At 61.1% G+C, this 26440-nt stretch overlaps 1 protein-coding gene across 1 annotated transcript; it reads right to left on the bottom strand.

The window, feature by feature from the left end:
* Window positions 1-647: 647 nt before the first annotated feature.
* On the bottom strand, window positions 648-16793 carry Ccdc88b (coiled-coil domain containing 88B). Its single transcript, XM_048360268.1, has 27 exons — window positions 16731-16793; window positions 15951-16072; window positions 15498-15609; window positions 15351-15420; window positions 15207-15265; window positions 15020-15103; window positions 14786-14929; window positions 14466-14611; window positions 14233-14314; window positions 13986-14144; window positions 13063-13209; window positions 12773-12881; window positions 12169-12305; window positions 10956-12080; window positions 7927-8054; window positions 7711-7828; window positions 6417-6512; window positions 5926-6066; window positions 4886-5142; window positions 4503-4646; window positions 4150-4336; window positions 3826-3971; window positions 3618-3716; window positions 3233-3405; window positions 2679-2885; window positions 2482-2550; window positions 648-787 (listed from the first exon to the last, which is right to left on the bottom strand). The coding sequence occupies exons 1-27, from the start codon at window positions 16788-16790 to the stop codon at window positions 750-752; spliced, it is 4359 nt and encodes a 1452-aa protein (XP_048216225.1). The 5' UTR covers window positions 16791-16793; the 3' UTR covers window positions 648-749.
* Window positions 16794-26440: the final 9647 nt, after the last annotated feature.

The following is a 26440-nucleotide window of genomic DNA, read 5'->3' as shown; positions in this document are numbered from 1 at the left end:
GCCTCCCAGGCTGGGTCAACCCCAAAGGGCCAGAGGAAAGAAGACCAAGAGGCAGGAAAATGGGAACCAGGAGAAGGTACCCTGGGTGAGGGCGGGGTCATCCTAGTCCCCGCCCACTGGTGGCGACCCAGCCGGCGCCACTGGCATATCCAGGTTATGGCAAAGGCCAACTGGCCACGCCCCAACCTCCTTGGCTGCTGAGTATAGGCAGGAGCCCTCTGGCATCCACTCCACCAAACAGAAAGTGTGCCGCTGTCCCTCCTGCCCTTCCCCCACACAGCCGGCGGACACACAGAAGGTTCCAGGGGGTGGCATTGCAGCTTTATTCTCCCGTCTCTGTCTCTCACATCCCAGCTGAGGCTCAGGCTTCAGCCCAGGCCCCAGCCCCCAGGGAATGGGCCTTGGCTCCCCGTCTGCATCGTGGAGGGGGCTCCCTTGCCCACTCCTGCCAGCCTCCTGAAACTGGGGTATCCCCCAGAGACCGTCTTCTCAGTGACGGCCGCATGGCAGGGCCTGCTACCCGACCTGGGGCCGCGCGTGTGGGCCAGCCATCCCCCCGGTCCACGGGCTTGTCCCAGCTCCGCCGCAGAGCCCCCGGCCGGGCTGCAGGGGACCTGCAGCCCCAGTCCTCTCTGTCCCAAGTCTCCCCTCGGGCACCGTGGCTCCCCAAGCACTTGGGCTGCCTGGGGCCGTAACAGGTACTCCCCTGGCAAGAGGGCTGTACTCCCAAGGGCCCTGTCCCCATGGTGTCACTGGCTGAGGGGACGTTTCTCCAGTTCTTCATGGCCTAGAGGGAAAAACTCAGCTCAGGTGGGGCTCCCTAGGACTCCCCGCATTCAGGGCGGCTCATGGGGCCCTGCCCCTCCGCCCACCCTCTGCTCCTCAGGCCTACGGTTCACCAGCTGTACCCACCAGTCCTCGAACACATCAAGCTCCTACTAAACTCTCCCTTTCCGCTCCCACTGCACCTCTCCGATGAGATCTACCTACCCCAGCACCCTCAGGAGACTCCACCCTGCTACTGGGCTCTGAAGGCTCACGTCTGACATCCCAGCTACAGAGATTGGAAGGGCTGTGATTCAAACCCAGCCTGAGCAAACACGTCCATCGACCTCCTTCTCCGTCAATAGCTGGGTATGGTGCTGCGTGCCTGTCACCCTAGCTATGTGGGAGCCGAGGTCAGAATAGAGGTTCCAGGCCCAAGCAGTCAAGTCTTTAAGATTTATCTCCACGGAAGACGCCGGGCATGATCGCGCATGTCTGTCGTACCAGCTACAACAGAAAGCTGCAAAGGCGGATCGAGGCCCAGGTGCGCGTGTGGGCAGGAAATAAGGCCCTATCTCAATGACAGCCGGTGCACAAAAAGGACTGGAGGGACTCCGGGGTAGAGTGCTTGGCCTGGCAACTGAGAAGCCCTGAGTTCAAATCCCGGTCCAACTTGCTCACCAGCACCCCTGCCCGTCTCCCTGCTCCGCTTTCTCTCCTGGGCATCAGCACCCCCAGCAAGAGCGGCTGAGCTGCATGCAGAAGGCCCGGCAGCTGCTCCGTGGCTGATCCAAACTGACTTCAGCAACTTAGCACAGAAAGTCAAACACCGGCGACCACTGACGGTGTAAAACCGCACTTGTTTAGGCAAACTGAGTTAAAGAAAATGTCACTAAGATTCATTTTACTTATCCTTTGGTCTTTTTTTTTTTTTTTTAAGATAGGTTCTCCTCTGTAGACCAAGATGAACTTAAGCTTTACTTCTCCTGTGTCGGGATTACAGGCACGCGATATTAGGCCTGGCTCTCGCATTGTATTTTTTTCTTTTTTTGCCAGTCCCGGGACTTGAACTCGGGGCCTGAGCACTGAGCACTGTCCCTGAGCTTTTATGCACAAGGCTAGAGGTTGACCACTTGAGTCACAGCTCCACTTCCAGCATTCTGATTGCTTATTTGTTTGGAGATGGGAGTCTCATGGACTTTCCTGCCTGGGCTGGCTTTGAACTACGATCCTCAGAGCTCAGCCTCCGGAGTAGCTAGGATTATATAGGTGTGAATCATTGGCACCCTGCTGCTTCACATCATATTTCTATTGGACAGAGCCTCAAACTCTCACTAGGCTTTTATTTTTACTCAAGGCCAGAGCTCTACCAGTTAAGCCGCACCTCCAGCTCCAACTTTTTGCTGGTTAATTGGAAATAAGAGTCTCATGGATTTGTCTGTCCCAGCTGGTTTCAAACTAGGATCCTCAGATCTCAGCATCCTGAGTAGCTAGGGTTACAGGCGTGAGCCACTGGCGCCCAGGCAGACAATTATTTTTATGCCTAGTGTTTTCTGTCTGCCTCTCCCACACTAGAATGTTCCCTGCTGGATACCCAACAGCACACCAGAGGGAACTTGGTAAAGTGGACAGGTAAGAGACTGGATGGGTAAGGTCTGCCGGGAGCCCTGGGTAGGATGGCTCCCTCCTTCCCTCCTTCCCCACGCCCCTACGTACCCTCTCCAGTTCCACCTGCTTCGTGTTCCGGGAGGGTCTCAACGGAACCGTCCCACTCCACGCCAGATCCTGGGGAGCACAAAGTAGCTGCTGGGCCGGGGGACCCTGGGCAGGGCTCTGGGGAGCATGAAACACGGGAAGGAAGCCTCCCCCCGAAGGCTAGGGGGACAAAGAGGAGCCACAGCCTCGGCCCTCACCTTTGCCACGGGCACTGGGTGCCCCCAGGGGGCCTGGCCGGCGCTGCCGGAACCGCTGGCGCGGGGTGTCCCCTGGGCTGAAGGACTCCGAGCTGCGCCCCACGTGGAGGCGGGAGCTGAGCTTCCTCCGCTGCCTGCCTGCCAGGGTCTCCTCTCCCAGGCAAAGGGAGCTCTGGGCCCGGCGCACGGGGGCTGGTGAAGAGGACCCTGCGGGAGGGAGGCGATGCGGGGAGGGGTCGGCTGGGGGCAGAGAGGCTCAGAGCGGGTGGGGAAGCGGCCGGGCGGGCCAGGGTGGTCTCAGGACGCAGGGCCTGTGCTGGCTCAGGCCCTACGCCTTGTGGGATCTTGGGCCTTCCCTCCCCAACCTGGGCCTCAGTTTCCTCCTCTGCCATCCAGGATACATGGCTTCTCCCTAAAGGGCTGGGGGCGCAGAAGCACTGACGAGGGGGACACGGGGGAGAGGGACGGACAGGCCAGACAGTGCAGGAGGCGCGGGAAGGGGGGGGGCACACGGGATAGGGACCCCCTGAGTACCTGAACCTCCCCAGACCCACCTGTCCCATCTGCCTCCCTGCCCCGGGGGAGCTCCGTCTCCAGGGGTCCCCCCAGGCTCTCAGTGCTGCCAGCCCCATCAGCCCTCAGGCGCGGCCCCCCAGGGAGGGGGAGGGCCCCCTCCCGCCGGGGCCGCATCAGCCTCTTCACCTTGTCTGCCAGCCAGCTGCCCTTCCTGGGAGCAAGAGGGCACAAGAGGGGGGTAAGGTGGGAGGGAGGGGGGAGGCGAGAGAGGAGGGGGGGTGGGAAGGGCAGCCAGGACCGGGCCAACCCTCGCTGGGGCCTGCACCCCGTCTGGGCCAGGGGCCGAGGGCTGGGCAGGGCCGGGCAGGGCCAGGTGGGTATTCGCACGCCCCTGGCCCCCCGGAGGAGGTGGGGCGCCCTCACTTGGTGCGGGGCAGAGGCCCGGGCTCCAGCACACGATATTGGTCCATGATCTTTTCTACCAACTTCTGCTTCTCCCGGCGCAGGGCGTTCAGTTGGTCCCTGGTTTGGGGGGGGGGGGGCGGGGAGAGGTGGGCATGAGGCCTGGGGTGGGGGGGGGGCACAGGGGAGGGAGATTCGCCCGCGGGCCACCTGCCCTCGGGGGGCTCACAGGTACTCGCGCTGCTCCCGGTGGAGGTGGTCGCGGCTCTCCAGGCTGCGCTCCAACAGCTCCCGGTTCTCGCGGCTCAGGGCCTGCACCTCGGCCAGCAGCTGCCGGTTCTCCTCCTCCTGGGCGCTCCGCAGTTGGGTCAGCAGCTGGGGTGGGGGGGGAGGAGGGCAGGACAGGGGTGAGCCCAGCTCAGGGGCACCCCGGCCGGCCTCAGTGGTCGCACGCGCGCGACCTCGCACCGCGTGGTGGTCGCACGCACGCACGCGCGCATGCGCACCTCGCACCGCGTGGTGGTCGCACGCACGCACGCACGCGCACGCGCACCTCGCACTGCGTGGTCAGGCGGCAGGCGCTCAGGTCCAGCTGCTGGTTGGACTCGCGCAGCTTCTGGCTCTGCATCTCCAGCTGCGCCCGCTCCAGCTCCAGCCGGGCCAGGCGGCCCCGCAGCTCCCCCCGCTCCCCCTGCAGCTCCCCTCGCTCCCGGGACACCTCTGCCAGCAGCATCTGCGCCCTGCAGAGGCAAGGAGGGTTGCTGTGGGGGAGCAGGGGCAAAGCGGGGACCCCACACCCACACACACACACACAGGGACGAGCAGCCCGCGCCCCGTCCCGGGTGGGTGGGATGGGCGCGAAGGCCCGGGCGAGGTGCCCCCCGTGCACCCCCACCCGCCGCCGACCTGTCGTGCTCGCTCTGCAGCCTCCGCAGCTCCTCCTCCAGGCCCCGCTGCCGGTGCCCGTCCTTCATCAGCCGCTCCCGCTCGGCCAGCAGCGCCAGCTCCTGGGCCTCCACGCTGGCCCGCTGCGCTTGCAGCTGCTCGTGGCTAAGGGGACCAGATCGTGGGACCCTACAGGAGCCTGGGGCCACGGCGATCGGGCGCAGGCCCACCCGGTCTGTCCCCTCCCAAGCATAAGCACCCCCTCCCCGACAAAGGCACCATGGCATGTCAGGTGCCCCCACCCCCAACAGGTGAGCCTGGGTCTCTCCCCACCCCCTACCCCCCTAACCCAGGGCCCAGCAGCACAGGGTAGAGCTCCCGGGGGACCTGGGGAGGAAGCTCACCGGCCCTGCAGCTCCCGGTGGGCCAGCTCCAGGGCACGCATGTTGGCCTTGAGGTCTCGGTGCCGCACCAGCAACCCCTCCAGCTCCGTCTCCTGCCGCCGCTGCAGCTGCACCAGGGCCTCGTGGTCCCGCAGCAGGGACTGCTGCTGCCCTCGGGTCTCCTCCTGGGCTTGCCGCGCGGCCCGCACCTCCTCCTCCAGCACCCCCAGCTTCCGGTGCAACTCCTGGCCCTGCATCTCCATCGCCGACTTCTCAGCCTGGGGCAGGGGAGGGAGGGCGGATGCAGCGGTGGGTGGGGGGGTTAGGACTAGCAAGGCACTGCTGCAGGGAGACTCCAGATGGGGTCTCGGGTGGATGGAGATAAGGGGCCTGGTTGGAAGGCTGAGATCAAAAAGAAAGCTCTGGGGCTGGGAATGTGGCTTAGCGGTAGAGTGCTTGCCTAGCATGCACGAAGCCCTGGATTCGATTCCTCAGCACCACATACACAGAAAAAGGCGGAAGTGGCGCCGTGGCTCAAGTGGCAGAGTGCTAGCCTTGAGCAAAAAGAAGCCAGGGACAGTGCTCAGGCCCCGAGTCCAAAGCCCAGGACTGGTGGGAAAAAAAGAGGGTGAACATGGAGGTACTGCTCAAGTGGTGAAGCAAAAAAGCTTAGGGAAAGCGTGCAGATCCTGAGTCCATCCCGGGTACTGGCAGAGAGAGACACAGACAGACAGAGAGCACAGCAGGGAGGGGACGGGCTAGGGCAGGGCCGTGGAGAAGTTAAGGGCAGGAGAGAGGCCTCATGGGAGCTACATGGCCACAGACCCTGCAGGGCCCAGGACCGGGATGGCCTGGAGGAGGCTGGAGTAGAGAGCACAGGAGAGGCGAGCTACCTCAGGGCCACACAGAGGTGGCGGCTGGAGCGGGGCTGGACGCTGGGCTCAGAGCTCCAGGACAATGGGACCGGGGCGGCTGGGGGTGGCAGAGAACAGGGCACAGAAGCCGAAGGGTCATGGGAGAGGGGGGCGGGCCGGGGCCGGCATCTCGGGGCGACCACCCACCTGCAGGCGGCTGCTGTACTCCTGGGCCCGCTGGCTCTGCAGCAGCAGCTCCTGGGCCCGGCCCTGAAGGCTCCCCAGCTGCCCCTCCAGATGCTGCAGCTGCCCCTGCAGGGCTGCTTTCTCTGCCGCCAGCGTGGCGTTCTGCCGGGAAGCAGGGTTAGTGGTGGCCTCGGGGCTGGGCCCCCCCCCCCTCGAGCCCCTACCCTCCCCCCAGAGTCACTCACGCTGCCCCCCCAGCCCCTACCCTCCCCCCAGAGTCACTCACACTGCCCCCCTCCCTCAAGCCCCCTCCTCCCAGTGTCACTCACACTGGGACCCCCCCCTCGAGCCCCCTCCTCCCCAGTGTCACTCTGCCCCCTCAAGCCCCCTCCTCCTCAAGCCCCCTCCCCCTCCCCCCAGTGTCACACTGCCCCTCGAGCCCCCTCCCCCTCCCCCCAGTGTCACTCACACTGCCCCTCAAACCCCCTCCCCCTCCCCCCAGTGTCACTCACACTGCGCTCCACCTCCACAAGCCGCCCATTCTGGGTCACAGAGGTGTGAGTCTCGGGGTGTTGCCCTGGTCCCCGTCCTGCAGGGCCCCGATGAAGCTGCAAACACAAGTCCAGGGAGGTCACGCAGGGCAGTGGCAGCGGCTTGGGGACCCTCACAGTGCTGCCGCGCCCCCCCCCCCGCCCCCGCAGAGCAGCAGCAACACTGGCTCACGACAGACGATGCTGATCGCTGGGAAGCTGGGGGCCCTGGCCACTGAGGCACGGGAGTGACCCCAAGAGCAAAGCTGTCTTTTCCTCTTTGTTTTTTCTTTTACCAGTCCTGGGGCTTGGACTCAGGGCCCGAGCACTGTCCCTGGCTTCTTCCTGCTCAAGGCTAGCACTCTGCCACCTGAGCCACAGCGCCCCTTCTGGCCATTTTCCATATATGTGGTGCTGGGGAATCGAACCGAGAGCTTCGTGTGTAGGAGGCAAGCACTCTTGCCACTAGGCCATATTCCCAGCCCTGGGCTTCTTTTGAGCAAGGCTAACTCTTCACCACTTGAGTCACAGCACCACTTCTGGCTCTTTCTGAATAGTTTATCAGAGATAAGAGTCTCACAGACTTTTCTGACCAGGCTGGCTTTGAACTGAGATCCTCAGATCTCAGCCTCTTGAGTAGCTAGAATTATAGGCATGACCCACCTAAGCTGGAGTAACAGCATCAAAAAAAAAAAAAGAAGACAGGACGGAAAGGAAGAAAGAGAGAGAAAGAAAGAAAAAGAAAGAAAGAAAGACTCATGCCTATAATCCTAACTACTTTGGCGGTGGAGATCTAAGGATCATGGTTCAGAGCCAGCCTGGGCAGGAAAACCATGAGACTCTTATTTCCAGTTAACCACAAAAATGCCAAAAGTGGATCTGTGGCTCAAGTAGTAGAGCACTAGCCTTGAGCCAAAAAAAAAAAAAAAAAAAGGCTCAGAGCCAGGTGCCAGTGGCTCACACCTGTAATCCTAGCTACTCAGAAGGCTGAGATGTGAGGCACACAGTTCAAAGCCAGCCCAAGCAGGAAAGTCCGTGAGACTCTCATCTCCAGTTAACCACCAGAAAACCCTTAGTGGTGCTGTGACTCAAGTGGTAGAGCGCTAGCCTTGAGCTGAAGAGCTCATTGACAGGGCCCAGGCCCAGAGTTCGAGCCCCAGGACTGGCACAGAAAGAGAGGGCGCGCGCCAGGGCCCAGAGCACAGGCAGTCCTGGAGGCCCACTGGGGAGGCTCGTCCGAGGCAGGAGCCCACATCCGACTCAGGGCCGGCCTCACCTGGAGCAGCTCCTCTTCCAGCTGCAGGGCCCGGGCCTTGAGTTCCATCAGTGCCTCCTCCTTGCTGGTTGCTGCCGCCTGCAGCTCAGCTTCCAGCTGCTGCTCCAGGCCCCGGTATCTGCCAGGAGAAGCCTTGGTACCTGGCCCACCTCCCTGCCCCCTGTCAGTCCCTGGGCCCCCCCCCCAACCTCCCTGGCCCCTGGGCCCCACCCTCACCTCTGGTTCTGGCACTCCTGTTCTCGAAGAAACTCCTGGCGCTCCAGGGACGCCTGCTCCAGCTCTCGCTGCAAGTGCTCCAGCCGGGCCCCCAGCTCCTGGCCCCGCACCACGGCCTTCTCCAGCTCCTGAGGACAAGCCGGGCAGCAGGCTCAGGCCGGGATGCGCCCTAGACACAGGCCCGAGTGGGACCTCCAGCTTCCCGCCCTAGCCCCGCCACCCTTGACATTCAATGTCTTTAACCCCATCTCCACCATGAGAGCCAAGCCTGCTGGTCTGGCAGGACACGTGTGGAAAGCTCGGCAGGAGACCTGCTCTGGGCACGCGTCCTCACCTCTTTGAGCCCATTGTTCCTCAGGCACTCGGAGGAGAAGGGGGTGCGAACCCTTCGGGCGGCCACACTGGCCATGGAGGGACAGTGGAGGCACAGGGGGTGGGCGGGCGTGGGGAGCACCCTCCACCACAGGGGGGACCACCAGGCAAGGGCGGATCGAACAGGAACTCGGGGATCACCACAGGGCTAACCATAGGGGAGGCCAGGGGAGGTCAGGCGAGAACCTGTGGCTTTTGGCGGTTGGGCCGCACCATTTCAGAAGAGGGGCAGGAGGCCCATTCTGGCCTCTAGGCCCCAGGAGCAGGTAGGCTAAACCATTCTGACATGGCGGGGGGGGGGCAGATAGGATGAAACCACAGGAAGGGTGAGCGACGCTGACCAGCCCACCGCCACATCCTGCTTCTGCAGCGGAAGCCCGAAGCTGTGTGGCTGTTGAGCAATCTGCATGCAGCCTAGCAACCCACCGGGCCCGGCCCTCAGCCCTGCACCTCCCAACACCTGTGGCCACGGCCTCTGGCTGGAAAGACTACAAGTCCCACAGGGCATTGCAACTGGACTGGCCACGGGGGCCTTTGCTCTGCTGTGGGTGGGAATGGGGGTGCTGGGAGCCCCGTCCCGCCCTCCGCGGTCCCTGGTTATGCATGCCCTGTCAGTGCCACTCCACCCAGCCAGGAAGGCCTCAGTGCCCACATGGACAACCCCAGTGTCCCTGGTTTTCTGCCCTGCCCTGCCAGCCTGCACCTCCCGAGCCACACCCCGGAAGTACCAAGAGCTCCGGCGACCAGACCAGGAAATCTCACAGAATTCCCTTTGGCCCCCACCTCCTTCCAACCTCTTCCAGCGGCCAGCCCCCCCTCCCACCCACCCAGGGGCTTTCCCCCCGCCCCAGTAAGTGCACAGCAGTGCCAGGTGCTGCCCCAATCCCTGACGGACCCAGGACGGCCGGCGCCCGTGGCTCACGCCTGTCATCCCAGCTACTCAGGAGGCTGAGATCCGAGCACCACTGTTAGGAGCCGCCAAGGCATGAAAGTCCCCGGGACTCTCAACCACGACAATCTACTCGGAAAAAGCCGGAAGCGGCGCTGTGGCTCAAGTGGTTGAGTGCTAGCCTTGAGCCAAAAAGCAGCTCTGGGACCAGCACCCAGGCCCAGAGTTCAAGCCCCAGGACCAACTACATAAATAAATAAAAAATAAATGGATCTGTGTGGCTCTTATCGGCAATTAACCACCAGAAAGCCAGAAGTTGGTTGGGGACCTGGCTCAAGTGGTAGAGCGCCTTCAGTGAAAACACTAAGGGACAGCACCTAAACCCTCGGTTTCAAAGCCCCACACAGGCTAAATCTCTGGGACACAAGCGAACACCACTCAAGCCTGAGTATCCAGGCACTCCGCCTGCCACTCACAGGGCACTGGCCCCGCCCCTTCCGGTGCCCCTGGGATCCGCCTCTTCCCCTGCACCTGCCTCCCAGTGGGGGCTGACTACCGGACACAGCATGAACAAAGCTCCTGCTCTCCGCTTAGCTTGGAAGGGTCTTCTCATCCTTATCTCACACGCCTAATCATCTCCTGCCTCTCCCAGGAAGCCTTCTCCAGCATGTATCGCTTGAATCACGGACACTACTTGCACCCAGTGGCTCCCTACACCACCCTGTCTCTACCTGGCCCAGGAGAACAAGGGGCCATCTGTCTGGTCACCAGTGTGTCCACAGGGCTGGGCACCATTTATATGCCCATAAAACCATAAAACGTGGCTATGGATGAATAAAGCGTCGCCAGGTCTTCTGCTCCCTCCATCCCTGACCTCACCCCAGCCAGCCTCACCAGAGGGTCTGCCCACCTGGGGTGGCTTTTCCCTGCTGGGGATGGCGTACCAGCCTCCTCAGAGCCGGCCCCATCCCCCACCCTTCCTGGGCTCCTGGGCAACGCGCCTGCCCTAAAGTCTTTGTCATTGAGCCCCTAGCAAAATCTTGGTCATTTCTTCTTTTTTTTTTTTTCCTGCCAGTCCTAGGGCTTGCACTCAGGGCCTGGGCACTGTCTCTGGCTTCTTTGTGCTCAAGGCTAGCACTCTACCTCTTGAGCCACAGCCAGCGCCCCTTCTGGCTTTTTCTGTTTATGTGGTGCTGAGGAGTCAAACCCAGGGCTTCATGCATGCAAGGCAAGCGCTCTACCACTGAGCCACATTCCCAACCCCGGTTATTTCTTCTTGAACACTACCTATCCCTGGCCAGTTATCAGCTCTACTTTGCCCCAGTAGTAACTTCCCCCCCACCCCCCACTAAATACTGAGGATTGAATCCAGGACCTAAAGCTTACTACACACGCTCTCTACCGCTTGAGCCACACAACCCAAACCCTTTTTCATTTTGAATCCCTGACTTTGCCAGGTCTTGCCTTGAACTCAAAATCCTCCTGCCTCCATCTCTGAAGTGGCTGGGATTACAGGTGTGTTCCGCCGTACTTGGCTCTACTAGTCATTTTTTCAAATCACTCACATAGTGCCTTTGAAGCTTTTCCCACCCCCTTTCCCCCTTAGTCTCCTGAAAGACCATGGAACTCTAGAGGGGAAAAAGTCTCTATTTCCTCAGAGGAGTGGCTGGAGGGGAAGTCAGACCACCACAGCCATAATTACGCTGGACGGTGTAGCCCCCCCCCCAACCAACCCCCGGCAGAGCTGTGTCCCAGAAAGGCTACCTACCTCTTTAAGGGCCTGCTTCTTGCGACGTTCCCTTTCAGCCTCCTCCACCAGGCCCTGGCGCTCCAGCTGCAGTGCCTGCAGCCTCTGCTCACAGGCCTCCGCCTGGGCCCGCAGCCTGGCCCCCTCCCGCTCCCACTGCCGCCGCTCCCGGCCAGCTGCCGCCAGGGCCTCTGCCAGCGCCGCACGCTCCCGGGCCACGGCCTCCAGCTCCCGGCCCGCGGCGTCCACTGCCTCCCGAAGCCCGGCCTGCTCCCGGGCCTGGGCCTCTGCCTCCTGGTGGGCCTCGGCCTCTGCCTTCCGCGCCCCGGCCAGCTCCTCAGAGAGACGGGCAGCCTCCATGCCTCGGGCCTCCAGCCGTTGCGCCTGGGCTTCCAATTCAGCTCCCAGGGCTGAAGCTTCTCTCCTGAGCTCCATCACCTCCTCCCTGAGGGCCTCCAGCTCGGGGACACCACCAGCCAGGGTCTCCCCTGGGGGCGGCCCCTCCCAAGCCTGGCCATCAAGGGCTCCTTCCAACCTCGGCTTCGGCTTCTGGGGTGCTGGTTCCCCAGCCTTCCCCTCCAACCTCTGGCACCTGGATGAGTCCAGCGTCTGCTCTTCCGGCGATACCTGAAGGCCGAGCTCTGAGGATCCCAGCTTGTGGCAGGGGCCTTCTTGTCTCAGAACCTGGGCAGTGGGCACCAATTCCCCCTGGGGGGCCTCTCTGTCCCCAGTCTCTCCTCCTAGCACCTGCTGCCCCTCAATTGTAACCCCTGTCTCTGGAGGTGAGGCCCCGGAAGTGGGAGTTTGGAGTAAGACTCCGGATCCCGCCTTCTCCAAGGACTCCCGTGTCTCCCCAGCGGATTCTGACTTTTGGGGGGTGGCGTCCGCAGTCTGGACAACCAGGGTAGGCTCCTGGTGGGGCCTCTCTGTCACCTCCTGGTCTGCATCAGACACCTGAGGACACTCAGATAACCCGTCAAGAGCTGAATCCGATACCAGGGGAGCCGTGTCCGGGACCTGGCTGCCTTCGTCGCCAGCTTGGCAAGGCGTGCCCTGTGGGCCATGGCGGGAGGCCTGGGGAATCCTGGGAGCCACTTGGAGCTCAGGAAGCACCGAGTCCCCGCTCTGCTCCTCCAGCAGGGGGCACTGTGGGCATGTGAAAGGGACAGTCAGGCCCGGGGAGTGTGCACACAGGCAGGGCAGGTGGAGGGGAGTCGGACACGGCTTGGCTCACCTGTATGTGGAGCTGCCTCTGCAGAACCTGCAGCAGGCTTCGGAGCTCCTGGTTCTCCCTTTCCACCACCCGCAGCTGCTCAGCCTCGGTCTCCCTCACCTCATCCTGCAGCGAGGGTCCCGCTCCTAGCAGGGGTGCTGGCGGCAGGGTGAGCCTCAGTCAGAATTCTTCCCACATACCCTGGCTCCTCTTTGTGTGCATGTAAGCCAGTACTGGGACTTGAACTTATGGATGTTGTCCCTGATCTTTTTCCGCTCAAGGCTAGCACTCTTACTACTTGAGCCACAGCTTCACTTCTGGCTTTTTGGTAGTTCACTGGAGATAAGATTCTCACGGGCTTTCCTGCCCAGGCTGGCTTTGAATCACGATCCTCAGATCCCAGCCTCCTTCTGAATAGCTGGTGCTCAGCAACTCCTGGTTTTGTTGGTGGTTAACTGGAGTCTTACCCATGCTGGCTTTGGACTGTGAGCCTCAGATCTCAGCTAGGGGTAAGACACTAGCACCCTCCTCTACATCGTGCTTGAGAGATGGGGAAGAGGGTAAAGTCTGAAGCCCTCCTCAGGCTGGGGTTGTTCCCATCCCAGTCACCCCAGGCCCCATTTACCCTCCACAGGGGAGCCAGGCGGTGGCTCCAGGCTCCTCCGAAGCTCCAGTTCCAGCTCCACGTTCTCCTCCACCAGCTGGTCCACCTGATGCCTGAGAGAGCCCAGCTCCTGGGGGGAAGGGAGGGGCAGGGTCAGGCCAGCCCTCCCCACCGTGGTAGGACCAAGTAAGGGTACGAGCCCAGCGTCCCTGGGGGTCACCAACAGGAAAGGTCACTTGAGATTGTTGGGGTGAGGGAAGGACAGATGGAAGGACGGGTCAACCTAGCTGGGATCTTTCGGGCGACCTCACCGCGTGGGCCTCGCCCAGCCGGGTGCGCAGCAGCAGGTTCTCGCGCTGGGTCTCGTGCAGCCGGGTTGCGCGCTCCCGGGCGGCCTCCAGCTGCTCCTCCAGAAGCGCCTTGGAGGCTTCCAAGGCCCCTGAGAGCGCCCGCTCCTCCTGGTGGGAGGGGGGAGGGAGGAGGGAGGGGGGAGGGGGTAGTGTGATACAACCTTTATGCGCGCCAGGGCCTTGGTCCCAAACCTCTTCCTCAGGCCCCACCACAGACGCTGCCTCCCCCGCCCGTCTCTCCGCTCGGCCTGCCCAACTTTCCGCTGGGTGCCCCTAAGTACCCTTACCGGTAACCTGACCCCGCCTTCTAGCGCAGGCCACGCCCCTTCCCTCAGGGACCGCCTTCCTAGGCGACCAGGGTCTTATCCGCCCCACCCACCTCCTAACACTTGGCCCCGCCCTTCCCTCAGGACCTCCCTAACATCCCCCTCTCCGTCACCTCTAAGACCCATTGCGGAGCGCCTGCCCCCAACCACCTTCCCGCATGGCTTCCCGCATGGTTCATACAGTTCCTCTCTGCTCTAGGCTAGGAACCCTCCAGCACGGCTCGCCCCGAGACCATACCCACACTGTGCCGCCCCTGAGCGTCCCGCCCCTGCATGACCTGCCCTCAGAGCGCCAGGCCCCGCCCACCGGAGCCCCGCCCACAAATGCCTCACTCCCGACCACTCAGAGACCACGCCCACCGATAGCCCCGCCCTCGAAGGCCTCTCCCGACCACTCCTCCGAGACCACGCCCACAGGGGGGACCTGCCCCAGGATGCCCCGCCCGGCCACACCCACAGAGGAGGCCTCGCCCCGGACCACGCCCCATAGCCCACCCACCCACTCCGGTGCCACGCCCCTGCCACCCCCCAAATGGCCCCGCCCCGCCTCGCGCCCACCTCCAGCCGGCCCCGACAGGCCTCGGCCTCCTGCAGCCGCTCGCGGCAGCGCCGCAGCTCCTCCTGCAGGCGGGGTAAGCGGCCGGCCCGCTCCCGCAGCGCTTCGGCCTCCTCTCGGTACAGCTCGGCGCGCTTGGCCGGTCCTGACAGCGCCTGGGCCTGGGCCAGACGCGGACCAAAGGGATGAGAGACTTGAAGGGGAGCCGGGCGAGGGGAGGGAGGCCACGGCGGGAGCTCCGGAGCGCACCTCCTGGCGGAGCTTCCGAATTTCCGCCTCCAAACCCTGCACCTCCGCCTGTGAGTCCAGCAGCAGCTCCGCCTTCTCTTCCCTGGGCGGACAGACCGAGCGAGGGAGGGTGTCTGGGAGCTGCGACCCCCCCCCCCGCCGTGCTCTCTCACCCCCACCAGGGCTGGGTCCACATCCACCCCTCATCCGCCCCTTTCCCTCCCAAGCTGCCTTCCCGCCCCGCGGGCACTCACAGCTCCTGCCGCAGGCGCCGCACCTGGGCCTTGGCACTGGCCAGCTGCAGCGCCAGGTGGTGTGAGGGACCGTCCCCAGAGGCCTGCACGGGGGCCTCGGGCGGCAGGGGGGCCTGCTCCTGCTCCAGCAGCAGTTCTGCCAGCCGCTGTGGGGCACCCAAGGGTCGAGGGTCAGCGGGAACCATCGCACGCCTCCCTGCCCAGCTCCACCACCACCACCAGAGGAATTTGGATTGTGACAACAGGTCAAGACTCCAGACCCCAACCTTCACCCCCCACACACACACATCTGGGCCCATGATGTGTCCCCTGTCTCCTACCTGGGCCCCCAGATCCCGCTCCCGGACCAGCCTGGACAGTGTGCCCATGAGGCTCCAGATCATCGTCTCCAGCTCTGAGGCCTCCAGCTCCCCAGGACTGGGTCCAGCCAGTGGCAGCACCACCCCTGCCCCGGTCTGGGTCACCTGTGGCCAAGGAGAACAGTTCGGCCGATGGGTGGTGATGATTCCCCCTGGGGCAGTGCCAGTTCCCAGGGTGTTCACGTGCTCTGGTACCTCCTGGATGGTGGCGGCCAGCTCGCCCTGCACCTCGAGGCTCAGACCCTGGATGTGTCGGATGAAGAGTTCCCGGTGCTCACACTGTGGGAGACAGGAGCTGGGAGGCTGGCACGGGGACCCTCTGGCTCACGAAAGCTGGGTCCTCCCCTGCTCCTTCCCTGCTCCTCCCCTCCTCCCCCCTCACCTGCACAGATGCCCCCAACAGCAGCCTAAGAATGCCTTCCAGCTCTTCCATCGCCTCCTCTGCAGGACACAAGCCACAGAAGGGTCAAAGGGAGGCAGGGGGGTGTGCAGGAGTAGAAGCCAGAGAGCTGGTGGGGGACAGCACCTGAGAGGGGATCAAACCCCAACGTCTGGAAGTCTGGGGGTGACGACAGGACCAACAGCTGCAGCTCCTCCTGGAGTAGGGGACAGGGGTGTGGAAGACGCCCCGGCAGGGGGGTCCCCTGCTCCCCCCACCCTCCGGGCTTCTTACTTGATAGAAGTCTCTCAGCCTGGCCCACAGGTGCTTCAGGTTACACACCCGCCAGGCTGCAGGGCCATCATGGCCCCTGACTATCCAAGGTCCTCCTCGGGAACCGGGGACCCTGTAGTCACAGGAGGTCAAGGGTGCGAGGTGGGCTTGAGGACCTGATTTCTAGCTCCTCCCGTCATTCCAGAGCTCCGCCCATCCACCCAAGCTCCGCCCACGACCCCAGGGTTCTGCCCATCACTCCCAGGCCCCGCCCATCACCCCGGGCTCCTCCCATCGACCCCGGGCTCCTCCCACAGTCCCAGGGCTCCACCCATTGCTCCCAGGCCCCGCCCACCGCCATCAGCCCCGCCCACCAGCCTCAGACTCCACCCATCACTCCCAAGCTCTTCCCGCGGTTCCCAGGCTCCTCCCATCGCCCTCAGGCCTCTGGCCTCCGATCCCAGGGCCTCTTACACGAGGTCCAGCACCCGGAGGAGCAGGGCCCCATCGCAGAGCCGCAGGAGCCTCTTCTCCTCGGAGAGGGGTGTCTCCTCTTCCTCCTCCGTCTCCCCGACCAGTCCAGCCAGTCCCAGCGCCTGTGGGGAAGCCCCCCCCATCCGCTGAGCGATTCTGAGGCCCCCCCCAGCCCGTCCCAGGGCGCCCCTCCATCGCTTCCTCACCAGCCCTGGACCACCTCCCACTCACCAGCGGCCACGGGGCGCCCACCCCGCTGCTGCCCCTGCCCCCCGCCCCCGCCCAGCCCCTGTCCCGCCCGCCCTGCTACTCGCTCCCCACCCCAACCCTGCCCTGCCGCTCACCCCCTACCCCCCAGGTCCCGCCCCGCCCTGCTGCTCGCCCCCCACCCCCTGTCCTGCCCCTGCCCCGCTGCTGCCCGCCCACCCGGTCTCACCCCTCCCCGCTGCTCGCCCCCACCCCCCAGCCCCGCCCCGCCCTGCTGCTCGCCCCCCACCCCCTGTCCTGCCCCTGCCCCGCTGCTGCCCGCCCACCCGGTCTCACCCCTCCCCGCTGCTCGCCCCCACCCCCCAGCCCCGCCCCGCCCTGCTGCTCACCCGCATCCCCTGTTCAACCCCCACCCCGCTGCTGCCCCCCCCCCGCCCCCTGTCCTGCCCTGCCCTGCTGCTCACCCCCCATCCCCTGTCCCACCCCCGCCCCGCTGCTGCCCCCAACCCCGCCTACCCCCCCTGTCCCGCCCCTCCCCGCCCTGCTGCTTGCCCCCCCCACCCCGCCCCTCACCCAGGTGGCCAGGCTTCGGCCCAGGAAGTCTCTGAGTCTGGGCCCCTGGCCCCCCTCCATGGCCGGGCCTGGTGTAGTCTGGCTGTGGCAGCTACACCTGCCCTGAGAGGAAGAGGAAGTCCCCGGCTGGGGGATCCCTGCCCGCCACAGACACCCCATGTAGCTTCCGCCTTCCGGTGCCTCCGGTGCCTCGGGGCCTGGAGCCCTGCCTCAGCCCCTCCGGACACCCACATACATGCTCCCAGGGGCTCAGCCAGGGCCGGCCAGGAGCCAGGGCGCCCTCCGTGCCCAGTGCACAATGATGGGGGTCTTTGGGCCTACTTTTCCCAGTTTAAAATGGGAGGGGGAGGGGTGGGGAAAATGGGAGAAAAATGAGGGGGGGGGGTAACAAGTTTGCCAGGGAATGTCCCCCCTACCTTAAGTATGTAACTGTAACCCTCTATACTAACCTTGACAATATAATTACCTTAAAAATAAATAATAAAACCAGAGAGGGTGCCCTCAGCCGGGCACATCCCAGGGCTGGCAAAGGGGCTCCGGCTGGCCCAGGAGGGTAGATGCCCGCAGGTGCAGCTTTCTGACTTGGGCAGTTTCTGTCACTAGCTCCTTCACCCACCCACACCCACCCCCTAATTTTAGTGGTGGTACTGGGATTTGAACTAGGGGCCTTGTGTTTGCTAGATAGGGAAATTTACCACTTGAGTCATACCCTCACCTTTTTTTTTTTTGCCAGTCCTGGGGCTTGAACTCAGGGCCTGAGCACTGTCCCTGGCTTCTTTTTGCTCAAGGCTAGCACTCTACCACTGGAGCCACAGGGCCACTTCTGGCTTTTTCTGTGTATGTGGTGCTGAGGATTCGAACCCAGGGCTTCATGCATGCTAGACAAGCACTCTACCACTAGGCCACATTCCCAGCCCACCGGCACCTCTTGATAGTTCCGGGTTTTATCTTAACACCCCCATGCTGCTCAGCCCGATGCCGACACTGCCTCCCTAGCCTCACACCAGAACTTCAAGGGCTGGAAGCATGGCTCAGTACTTACGGGCTTACCTAGCAAGCTCAGGGCCCTGAGTTCAAATCCCAGCACCACTCTACTAAGTGCTTTGAAGGGGAGTGGCTGGAGCCTCCGCAGGAAAGGCAGCAGGCCGGGAGGGAGGAAGACCAGGAAGGCTTTTCCAGGCAGGAGGACAGAATGTCCAATGGTCCTGAGACAACGTGGTCAGCCTGAGGTTGAGGAATTCTTCATGGTTTATGTATTCTAGGATGCCTTGTTTACCGCAATGAGCATGTCTAAAGTTGGGGTACGGGGGGGGGACAGGTACCCGCGTGGTTGTCACTGCCAGCCCACGCCCACTCCTCCCAATCCTCAGCATCCGGTCCTGATCAAAGCTTGCCCACAGCGTGGGACAGCCTCAAGCCGGGACCCCCAGGGGGGCAGCTGCCGGGGAGCGGGGGAGGAGGGGCCAGGCTTCCAGCCACACTTCCATGCCAGGCCGGCGGAGGGGCGCCTGGCCAGCTGGCAGCTGCTTCCTGGGCCCGCTGGAGGAGGCCTCCCTTCCAGACCCTCTCCTTGTCAGACATCACGAGGCTCCAACCCAGACGCAACGGCAGGAGCCAGGCTCTACATCCAACCGCTAACCGATTTACAGCGCTCCCCTCCGCCTTTTCACGTGGGAATCACAATGATACACCACCGGAAGCCCCATCTAAACCAAGCAGAGCTCTTCTGGGAAGTGGAAAAGCAAAACTCTGGTGAGGAAAGAGCCCGGGGGCCCAGTTAACTGGTGAAATTGGTGGTGGTTGTTGTTGCTTCCTTAGTGGCATCTTTTATGACGGATGCTATCTTAAGAGTTGATGAAATACGGGTGATAATGGCTTCCCAGGAGCCTCGCAGGGCTGTAAGGACTTTACACTTACTAGCTTATTTGTTCTGCGAGATTAAAAATGATGGATGACTCCTGGAGTGACAGAGAGGAAGAAACCACCGAGAGGTTAAGAAACTCGCGGAAAGCTAGGACGTGACAGGTCCGAGTGAAAGAAGGCAAGTGGGGCCGGGTGAAGAGCGCAAGGTTCGGACGGAAGCGTATCCAGTTGTTGACTCGCGGACAACATCTGGAAGTGGAATGTGTCCCAGGAGATTCTCAGACAGGTGTGACCCTCGCTGCAGCTCCGTCTGCTTCACATCCTCCCGGGGCTGGGGCCTGGGAGTTCCTGGGGGGCCCAGCAGCCAGGCAGCACTGCGGTGCAGCTCTCCTGGGGCCGGGGGAGGCCCCCGGCCTTGCTCAACGTCCCTGAGTCACACCCTTCCTCGGCCTCCGGGGCAGCGGCCGTGTCCGGATTGCTCTCACATCCGTCACTCCGACAAGCCTGGCTGCACCTCCAGCTCCGCTCAGCTGCCTTCCGGGGGGTGGGGGGGGAGTGGGGGGGGTCAGCGGGCTGAGAATTAGGCTTAGGGAAAAAAAAATGACTTTTTTACAGGGCTTGAACCCAGAGCCGTTCACTCTCACTTGGCTTTCTTGCTCAAGGCTGGTCTGCCTTGAACCTGGATCTTCTGCCTCTTGAGTCGCTAGGATAATAGGTGTGAGGCACCAGCACCCAGCTTTAAACTGTGCGTGTGTGTGTGCGTGTGTGTGTGCGTGTGTGTGAACTGAGGCTTAAACTCCGGGCAAGTCTTGGGTCCTCTCCCTTAGCTGTTTTGCTCACGACTGACCGCTTGAGCCACGGCTCCGCTTCTGGCATTTTGCCGGTTCATTGGAGGTCAGAGGCTCCTGGTCTTTCCTGCCTGGGCTAACGGTGAATGAAGAGTCTCAGATCTCAACCACCTGAGTAGCTAGAGTGACAAGTGTGAGCCACCGGTGCCCAGCTTCACACCTTTTCTGAGCCAGGTCCTGTCAGCTCACGCCTGTCATCCTAGCTACGCAGGAGACTGAGATCTGAGGATCACAGTTCGAAGCCAGCCTGAGCAGGAACGTCTGTAAGACGCTTCTCTCCAATGAACTAACAACAAGCTGGAAATGGATCTGTGCTTCAAGTAGTGGAGTGCCAGCCTTGAGCAAAAAAAAAAGCTCAGGGACAGTGAGTGCCCAGGTCTGGAGTTCAAGCTCCGGGACCCGTGTTAACAGAAAGAGGAAACGAAAGGATAGGATAGGAAAGGAAAAGGCCCGGGAACGCACAGAGAGAAACCGCGGTGTCCCAGCCCTCTCTCGGCCTCTGAGGCCACGGCTCGGTTTCTCCTGTCGTTCCTGGGCTCACGGTGAGCCCTAAACAAGCCATCACAACCACACACGGCCCGGTACCTTCCTTGTTACATTGGGCGTTTTGCAATCTTGCTTTCCCAGCGGTGGAGACGGAAATTGAGTCCTCGCTTGTGCTCAGCAGGTATCTCCTGAGCAGCACAAGAGCAACAGCCCAGCCCCACTTGGCTCTAGTGATGTTCCAAACCTTCCGCCCTCAGCTTTGGGAGCTACAGTGCTACTTCCTGCTGTTCCTGAGTTGGGTTTTTTGAGAAGACAATCTTACACACTTTTCGGCCTGATCGGCTTCGAATCATGATCTTCAGATCTCAGCATCCTGTGTGGCTAAGATCGCAGGCGTGACCCGCCAGGGCCTGGCTGCCTTCATCTTTTTATTTTATTCATTTTTTTTTAATGCTAGTACTGAGGCTTGACCTCAGGGCCTTGTGCTCTTGCTTTGCTTTTATACTCAAGGCTGGCACTCTACCACTTTAGCCACGCTTCCCCTTCCAGCTTTTTGCTGGTTAATTGGAGATAAGAGTCTTAACAGATTTGAACCTCGATCCTCAGATCAGTTACAGGAGGGAGCCTCCCGTGCCTGGCTAACCTGGACCTTTAAATAATGTGTGTGTGGCTAGGAATGTGGCTTAGTGGTAGAGCGCTTGCCTAGCGTGCATGAAGCCCTGGGTTCGATTCCTCAGCACCACATATACAGAAAAGGCTGGAAGTGGCACTGTGGTCCAAGAGGGAGGGTGCTAACCCTGAACAAAAGAAGCTCAGGGACAGTGCCCAGGCCCTGAGTTCAAGACCTAGGACAGGCAAAAAAAAAAAAAAAGTATGTGTGTATGTGTATGTGTGTGTGGCCACTGAGGCTTAAACTCAGGGCCTTGCTCATAGATGGTACTCCACTGTCAACCATGCATCCAGCCTTACTTTTTGCTAGTTAGAGATGTAGTCTCCAGGACTTTCCTGTGCAGGCTAATTTTGAACTGGCATCCTCAGATCTCAGCCTTCTGAATAGCTAGGATTATAGGTATGACGCACCAATGCCCAGCTACAAAAATAAATTTATTTTTAACTGATATATTTTTTTAAATAACCGGGGCTGGGAATGTGGTAGGTGCTGGTTGCTTGTGCCCAGGCTATTTTTTTTTGGGGGGGGGGGAGGTCATGGGGGTTTGAACTCAGAACACGAGCTCTGTCTCTGAGCTTTTTTGCTCTACCATTTTGAGTCCCAGAGCAACTTCTGGCTTTCTTGGAGTTAATTGGACATAAGAGTCTCATGGGGACTTTTCCTGCCCAGGCTGGCTTTGAACCGAGCTCCTTGGATCTCAGCCTCCTGAGTAGCTGGGATGCCAGGGCCGAGCCCCGGGTTCCTGGTGATCTCAGGCACTTTCAGGGACCTCTGGTGTCCAGCAGGGGGAGCCAAGAGGTGGCTGGAATGCAGGGAATGACAGACACATGGACAGCCTGGTCCACGGGTCACCTCCTCCCCCATCTGCCTAGGAAAGGGGCCGACGGGACTCCATCTCCCAGTTCTCTTTCGGTTTGCCAGAGTCCCACCCCAAGGCCAGAAGTAGGGGGACCCAGGCATTGGATGGCAGCGGGGTGCAGTGACAGGTCTGCGCCCATCACAGCTGAGTCACAGAGATGCCCCCAAGCAGCCCCAGAGCCCCGCCTGGTACCCCAGAAGCCTGGCTGGGACACAGCTCTTAGGCTACCATCACCCTGGACTTCATCTTTCCTCCTCCCCCCCCACCCCACCCCCCGCTCTCTGTGACTCTCTCCCCCCCTCCCTCTCCTTCTCTCCCTCCCTCTCTCCTTGCCTGGCTAACACCATGAATCTTAAACTCAAATTTCCTACATGGGGAGCAGGAAATGTTCTTCTCTTGTTCTATTTTTTCCTATCTTAACACTATTCTACTAAAAGAGACACTTACTGGAAATCTCTCTCTCTCTCTCTCTCTCTCTTTCTCTCCCCCCCCCCACACACGCTGAGCACCATTAGCTCGCACCTGTAATCCTAGCTACTCGGGAGGCTGAGATCTGAGGCTCACAGTTCAAAGCCAGCCCGTATAGAAAAGTCCCTGAGACTCTTTATTTCCAATTAACCAGCAAAAAGCCAGAAGTTAAACTGTGGCTCAAGTGGCAGAGCACCAGCCTTGAGTAGAAAAGCTAAGAAACTGGGGCCAAGCCATAAGTTCAATCCCCAGGACCGGCATAGGTAAGTAAGTAGGTAGATAGACAGACAGACCGACCGACAGACACTGGCCTCTCCAGGGCTGCGTCTGGGGCCATTGCGCCGCCTTCTCACCAGGGGAGAATCCGCAGCGCGGAATCCACAGTGCCCGCCACAGTGCCCCCCACAGTGCCCGCCACAGTGCCCACGTGTGCAGCCCCTCCCGAAGCGCCGCGCCTGTATCGACCCCTTCGCAACCCCCCCCAAAGCCGGAACCTAGGCATCACCGCCAGTGGACAGTGAGGGGAAGTCACCTGCTAAAGGTCACACACCCAGAGACTGGAAAGCCAGGACACAAAAGCTAACCTGAGGCTGGGGATACGGCCTAGTGGCAAGAGTGCTTGCCTCGTGTACATGAGGTCCTGGGTTCGATTCCCCAGCACCACATATGCAGAAAACGGCCAGAAGGGGCGCTGTGGCTCAAGTGGCAGAGTGCTAGCCTTGGGCAAAAAGAAGCCAGGGACAGTGCTCAGGCCCTGAGTCCAAGGCCCAGGACTGGCAAATAATAATAATAATAATGATGTTGTCTTGTTGGTTCGTTTTCGCTATTTCAATACAGGACCGTGGGACGCGGCCCAGGCTGGACTCACGCGCAGGGTCACCCAGGCCGGCCCTGCCTTCGCGATCCTCTTGCCTCGGCCTTCCGAGAACGGGGATTCCAGACCTTCACCTCCACGCCTGGCTTAAGGGAACGTTTCTGAAGCAGTGAACTTCTAGCTTGGAGATAAAAAAGAACAGGAAGCCCTGTGCTGGGCGTCGTAGTGCACACCTGTAGTCACAGCCGCTCGGGAGGATAAGGCAGACACACAGAGTAAAGATGGCACCAAGGTCCCAGGAAAGAGCCATTAAACAGCCAGATAAACACAGAGGGGCGGGTGGGCTGGCGGTGGGGAGGGGACACACGCGCCCCACAGTGGCCCCAGAGCCTCCAGAGAGCCGTAAAGCCGGCCGCGCCCTGGGCCAGCACCGGGCACTGGCAAACCTGCCCTGAGCTCGGCGTGCCACAGGAAACTTCCCGAAGCTGCCCCTGGCCCTGTGCCGCCCACACCGAGACCACCCAGAGAACTCAGCACGGCCTGGCCTGCGGGCCTCCTGTCCCCTGTCCCCCGCCCGGCGCCCCCTCCTCCCGTCCTCCTCGCTTTCCGCCTTCCCATTGTCGGTTCCCAACACGCTTCCACCATACTGCCCGGGGATGCACTGCGTACCAGACACCCAGGGCAGAGGTGCGGGAGGCCCTGTGTGGCCTGGAGGGGGGACGGGGTGAGAAAGGGAGCCCCAAACATCCTCGAGTGTGTCTCCTGCACCCACCCGCGCTGCGACAGACGCTCACAGCTTTGCACACGGCTTTGTGCTGGAAGAAGTCACTGGGCAAGAACTCATCTTTTTGTTTTGGTGGTGGTAGCGGGGTCTGAGTACGAGGCCTCCCTCTTGCCTGACTTGCTTGCCTGGCTAGCCACTTGAGCCACGCCTCCAATCCAGGCTTGAGCTCTGGACCCGGGCAGTGTTCCTGAGCTTCTTTCGCCCTCTGCCACTTGAGCCATAGCACCACTTCTGGCTTCTTTTGGACATGTGGCACCGAGGAATGGAACCCAGGGCCTCATGCATGCCAGGCAAGCGCTCCACCCCTAGGCCACATTCCCAGCCCCCACTCTAGCTTTTTTTTAAAGAAAATAATTTGTTTTAGTGTTGTTATAAAGGTGATGTATGAAGCTGGGCCCTGGTGGCTCACGTCTGTGATCAGGAGGCTCAATGGATCTTGGGTCAAAGCCAGGCCGTGAGACTCTTTTTTTTTTTTCTTTTGCCAGTCCCAGGGCTTGAACTCAGGGCCTGAGCCCTGTCCCTGGCTTCTTTTTGCTCAAGGCTAGCGCTCTACCACTTGAGCCACAGCGCCACTTCTGGCCGTTTTCTATGTATGTGGTGCTGGGGAATTGAACCCAGGGCTTCACGTATATGAGGCAAGCACTCTACCACTCAGCCATATTCCCAGCCCCCCCGTGAGATTCTTATCTCCAGATAACCACCAGAAAACCAGAAGTGGCGCTGTGGCTCAAGTGGTAGAGTGCTAGCCTTGAGCTGAGGAGCTCAGGGACAGCGCCTAGGCCCAGAGTTCAAGCCCCACAAGTAACAAAAAGAAAAGAAAAGAAAAGCCTGCAGAGCCGGGTTCAGTGGCCGCATGTAAAATCCTATCTGCTGGGGAGGGAAGATCCATGGGTCAAGATTTGGGTCCAGCCTGGGAAGAAAAGTTGTCACGACTCCATTTCACTCTTCCTGTAAGCGGCCTGGGTGATCTGTGAAAATGGTTCGCTACTCTCTAGACTCAGAACACCCCACAAAATCATGCAAGTCAAGAGGTTCGAATCGGGCTGGGAATGTGGCCTAGTGGCAAGAGAGCTCGCCTTGTATACATGAAACCCTGGGTTCGATTCCCCAGCACCACATATATAGAAAACGGCCAGAAGTGGCGCTGTGGCTCAAGTGGCAGAGTGCTAGCTTTGAGCAAAAAGAAGAAGCCAGGGACAGTGCTCAGGCCCTGAGTCCAAGCCCTGGGACTGGCAAAAAAAAAAAAGAAAAAAGAGGTTCGAATCTTCGTGTTCACTTTAAGAACACCAGAGAAACAGCCCGGGCCGTCAAGGGCATGCATATCCGAAAAGCTACCAGATACCTGAAAGATGTCACTGTAAAGCAGCCGTGTGCGCCCTTCCGGCGTTACCGTGGTGGAGTCGGCAGGTGTGCCCGGGCCAAGCAGTGGGCCCGGACACAGTGTCGGAGGCCCCAAAAGAGGGCCGGATTCCTGCCGCACATGCTTAGGAATGCAGAGCAACGCTGAACGGAAGGGTTTAGAAAAGTAGACTCCAAGGCCACTGAGCACATCCGGGTGAACAAAGCACCCAAGACGCCCCGCCCAGCTTACAGAGGCCACGGCGGGGTTCGCCCCCCACGCATGCGCTCCCTGCCACGCTGAGAGGCCTCGCTGGAAAGGAGCAGACTGCTCCCAAACCAGAAGAGGAGGTTGCACAGAAGAAAAGGGTATCCCAGAAGAAACTGGAGAAACAAAAACGCACGGCACGGGACTGCGTTTAGCATCAAATTGCAAATAAATGAATGTTACCATTATAAAAAAAAAAACAAAACACTCCATCTCAATAAACGCCGGGCACAGAGGCACAGTCCGAGCGACGGAAGAAGCCAGGCCTGGGGAGAGTGGCACAGGTGTACGGTTGTAAAGGGAAGCCCAAAAGAGGAGGCTCACCGGCCAGCCGGCCAGAGCCTAAAGGGAGACTGTACCCCAAGAATAACCGCCGCACACAGGGGCTGGAGGAGCGGCGCAGGCAACAGAATGCCGCTTAGCGAAGCACGTGTGGGCCCCGAGTTCAATCTTCAGTAGAGATGAAATTAAGAGAGAAAAAAGGAAGAGGGGAAGGGGGGAAGTGGGGGAAGAAGAGGCAGAGGCCCGGCGCCTGCGGGTCACACTTGTCATCCTAGCTATTCAGGAGGCTGCGATCGGAGGATCGCAGTTCGAAGCCAGCCCAGGCAGGAAACGCCTCGTGAGACTTTTATCTCCAACTAACCACTCAAAAGCCGGAAGTGGCGCCGCGGCTCACATGGTAGAGCGCTAGCCTTGCACTCAAAGAGGCTCAGGGACAGCGCCCAGGCCCTGAGTTCAAGCCCCACAACCGACACAGAGAGAGACAGAGACAGAGGAGGGAGGGAGGGAGGGAGGCAGGCAGAAGCATGGGGTGCGGCCTCCATGCCCTGTCTTCGCACTTCCCGCCCCCCAGGGCCTTGCGTGCCCGTTGGGCCCGTGTCTTGGGTTCTCACGGTGGCAGGCGGCACAGGCAGTCGGCAGGGTCGTGCTTGGACAGAGGGTGCGGCTCAGCAGAGTGGAGGAGAACTGGCAAGGCCCGTCTGCTGGGATTCTGTGGTACTCCCCTCTGGGGTGTGTGTGTATGTGTGTGTGTGTGTGTGTGTGTGTGTGTGTGTGTGTGTGTGTGTGTGTTGGGACCCTCAGGAGCGGGGAGGCCCGGGAACCCCATCAGGAGCAGGTTAGAATTCCCGTGTGTGTGTGTGTGTGTGTGTGTGTGTGTATGCGTGCGTGCGTGCGTGTGTGTGTGTTGGGACCCTCAGGAGCGGGGAGGCCCGGGAACCCCCGTCAGCAGCGGGTTAGAATTCCCGCCTGGCATCTGCGAGGGTTTCGGCGCCCGCCCTGTGGAAGAGCAGCTTTAGGAAGGCTGCTTTAG

This window comes from Perognathus longimembris, chromosome 13 (genome assembly GCF_023159225.1).
Source record: "Perognathus longimembris pacificus isolate PPM17 chromosome 13, ASM2315922v1, whole genome shotgun sequence".
NCBI classification, from domain to species: Eukaryota; Metazoa; Chordata; class Mammalia; order Rodentia; family Heteromyidae; genus Perognathus; species Perognathus longimembris.
The sequence above is the reverse complement of the archived record's forward strand: the minus strand, read 5'-3'. Positions and strand labels throughout refer to the sequence as shown.

What these genes read in the sequence shown, in the direction of transcription:
- Ccdc88b (XM_048360268.1), bottom strand. Translation starts at nt 16,790, where the DNA reads ATGGAGGGGGGCCAGGGGCCCAGACTCAGAGACTTCCTGGGCCGAAGC. An exon ending in CTCCGGGTGCTGGACCTCGT is followed by an intron (nt 15,610 to 15,950) that starts GTAAGAGGCCCT and finishes CTGTGACTACAG; the next exon opens with GGTCCCCGGTTCCCGAGGAG. An exon ending in CGGCGCCTGCGGCAGGAGCT is followed by an intron (nt 14,315 to 14,465) that starts GTGAGTGCCCGC and finishes CTGTCCGCCCAG; the next exon opens with GGAAGAGAAGGCGGAGCTGC.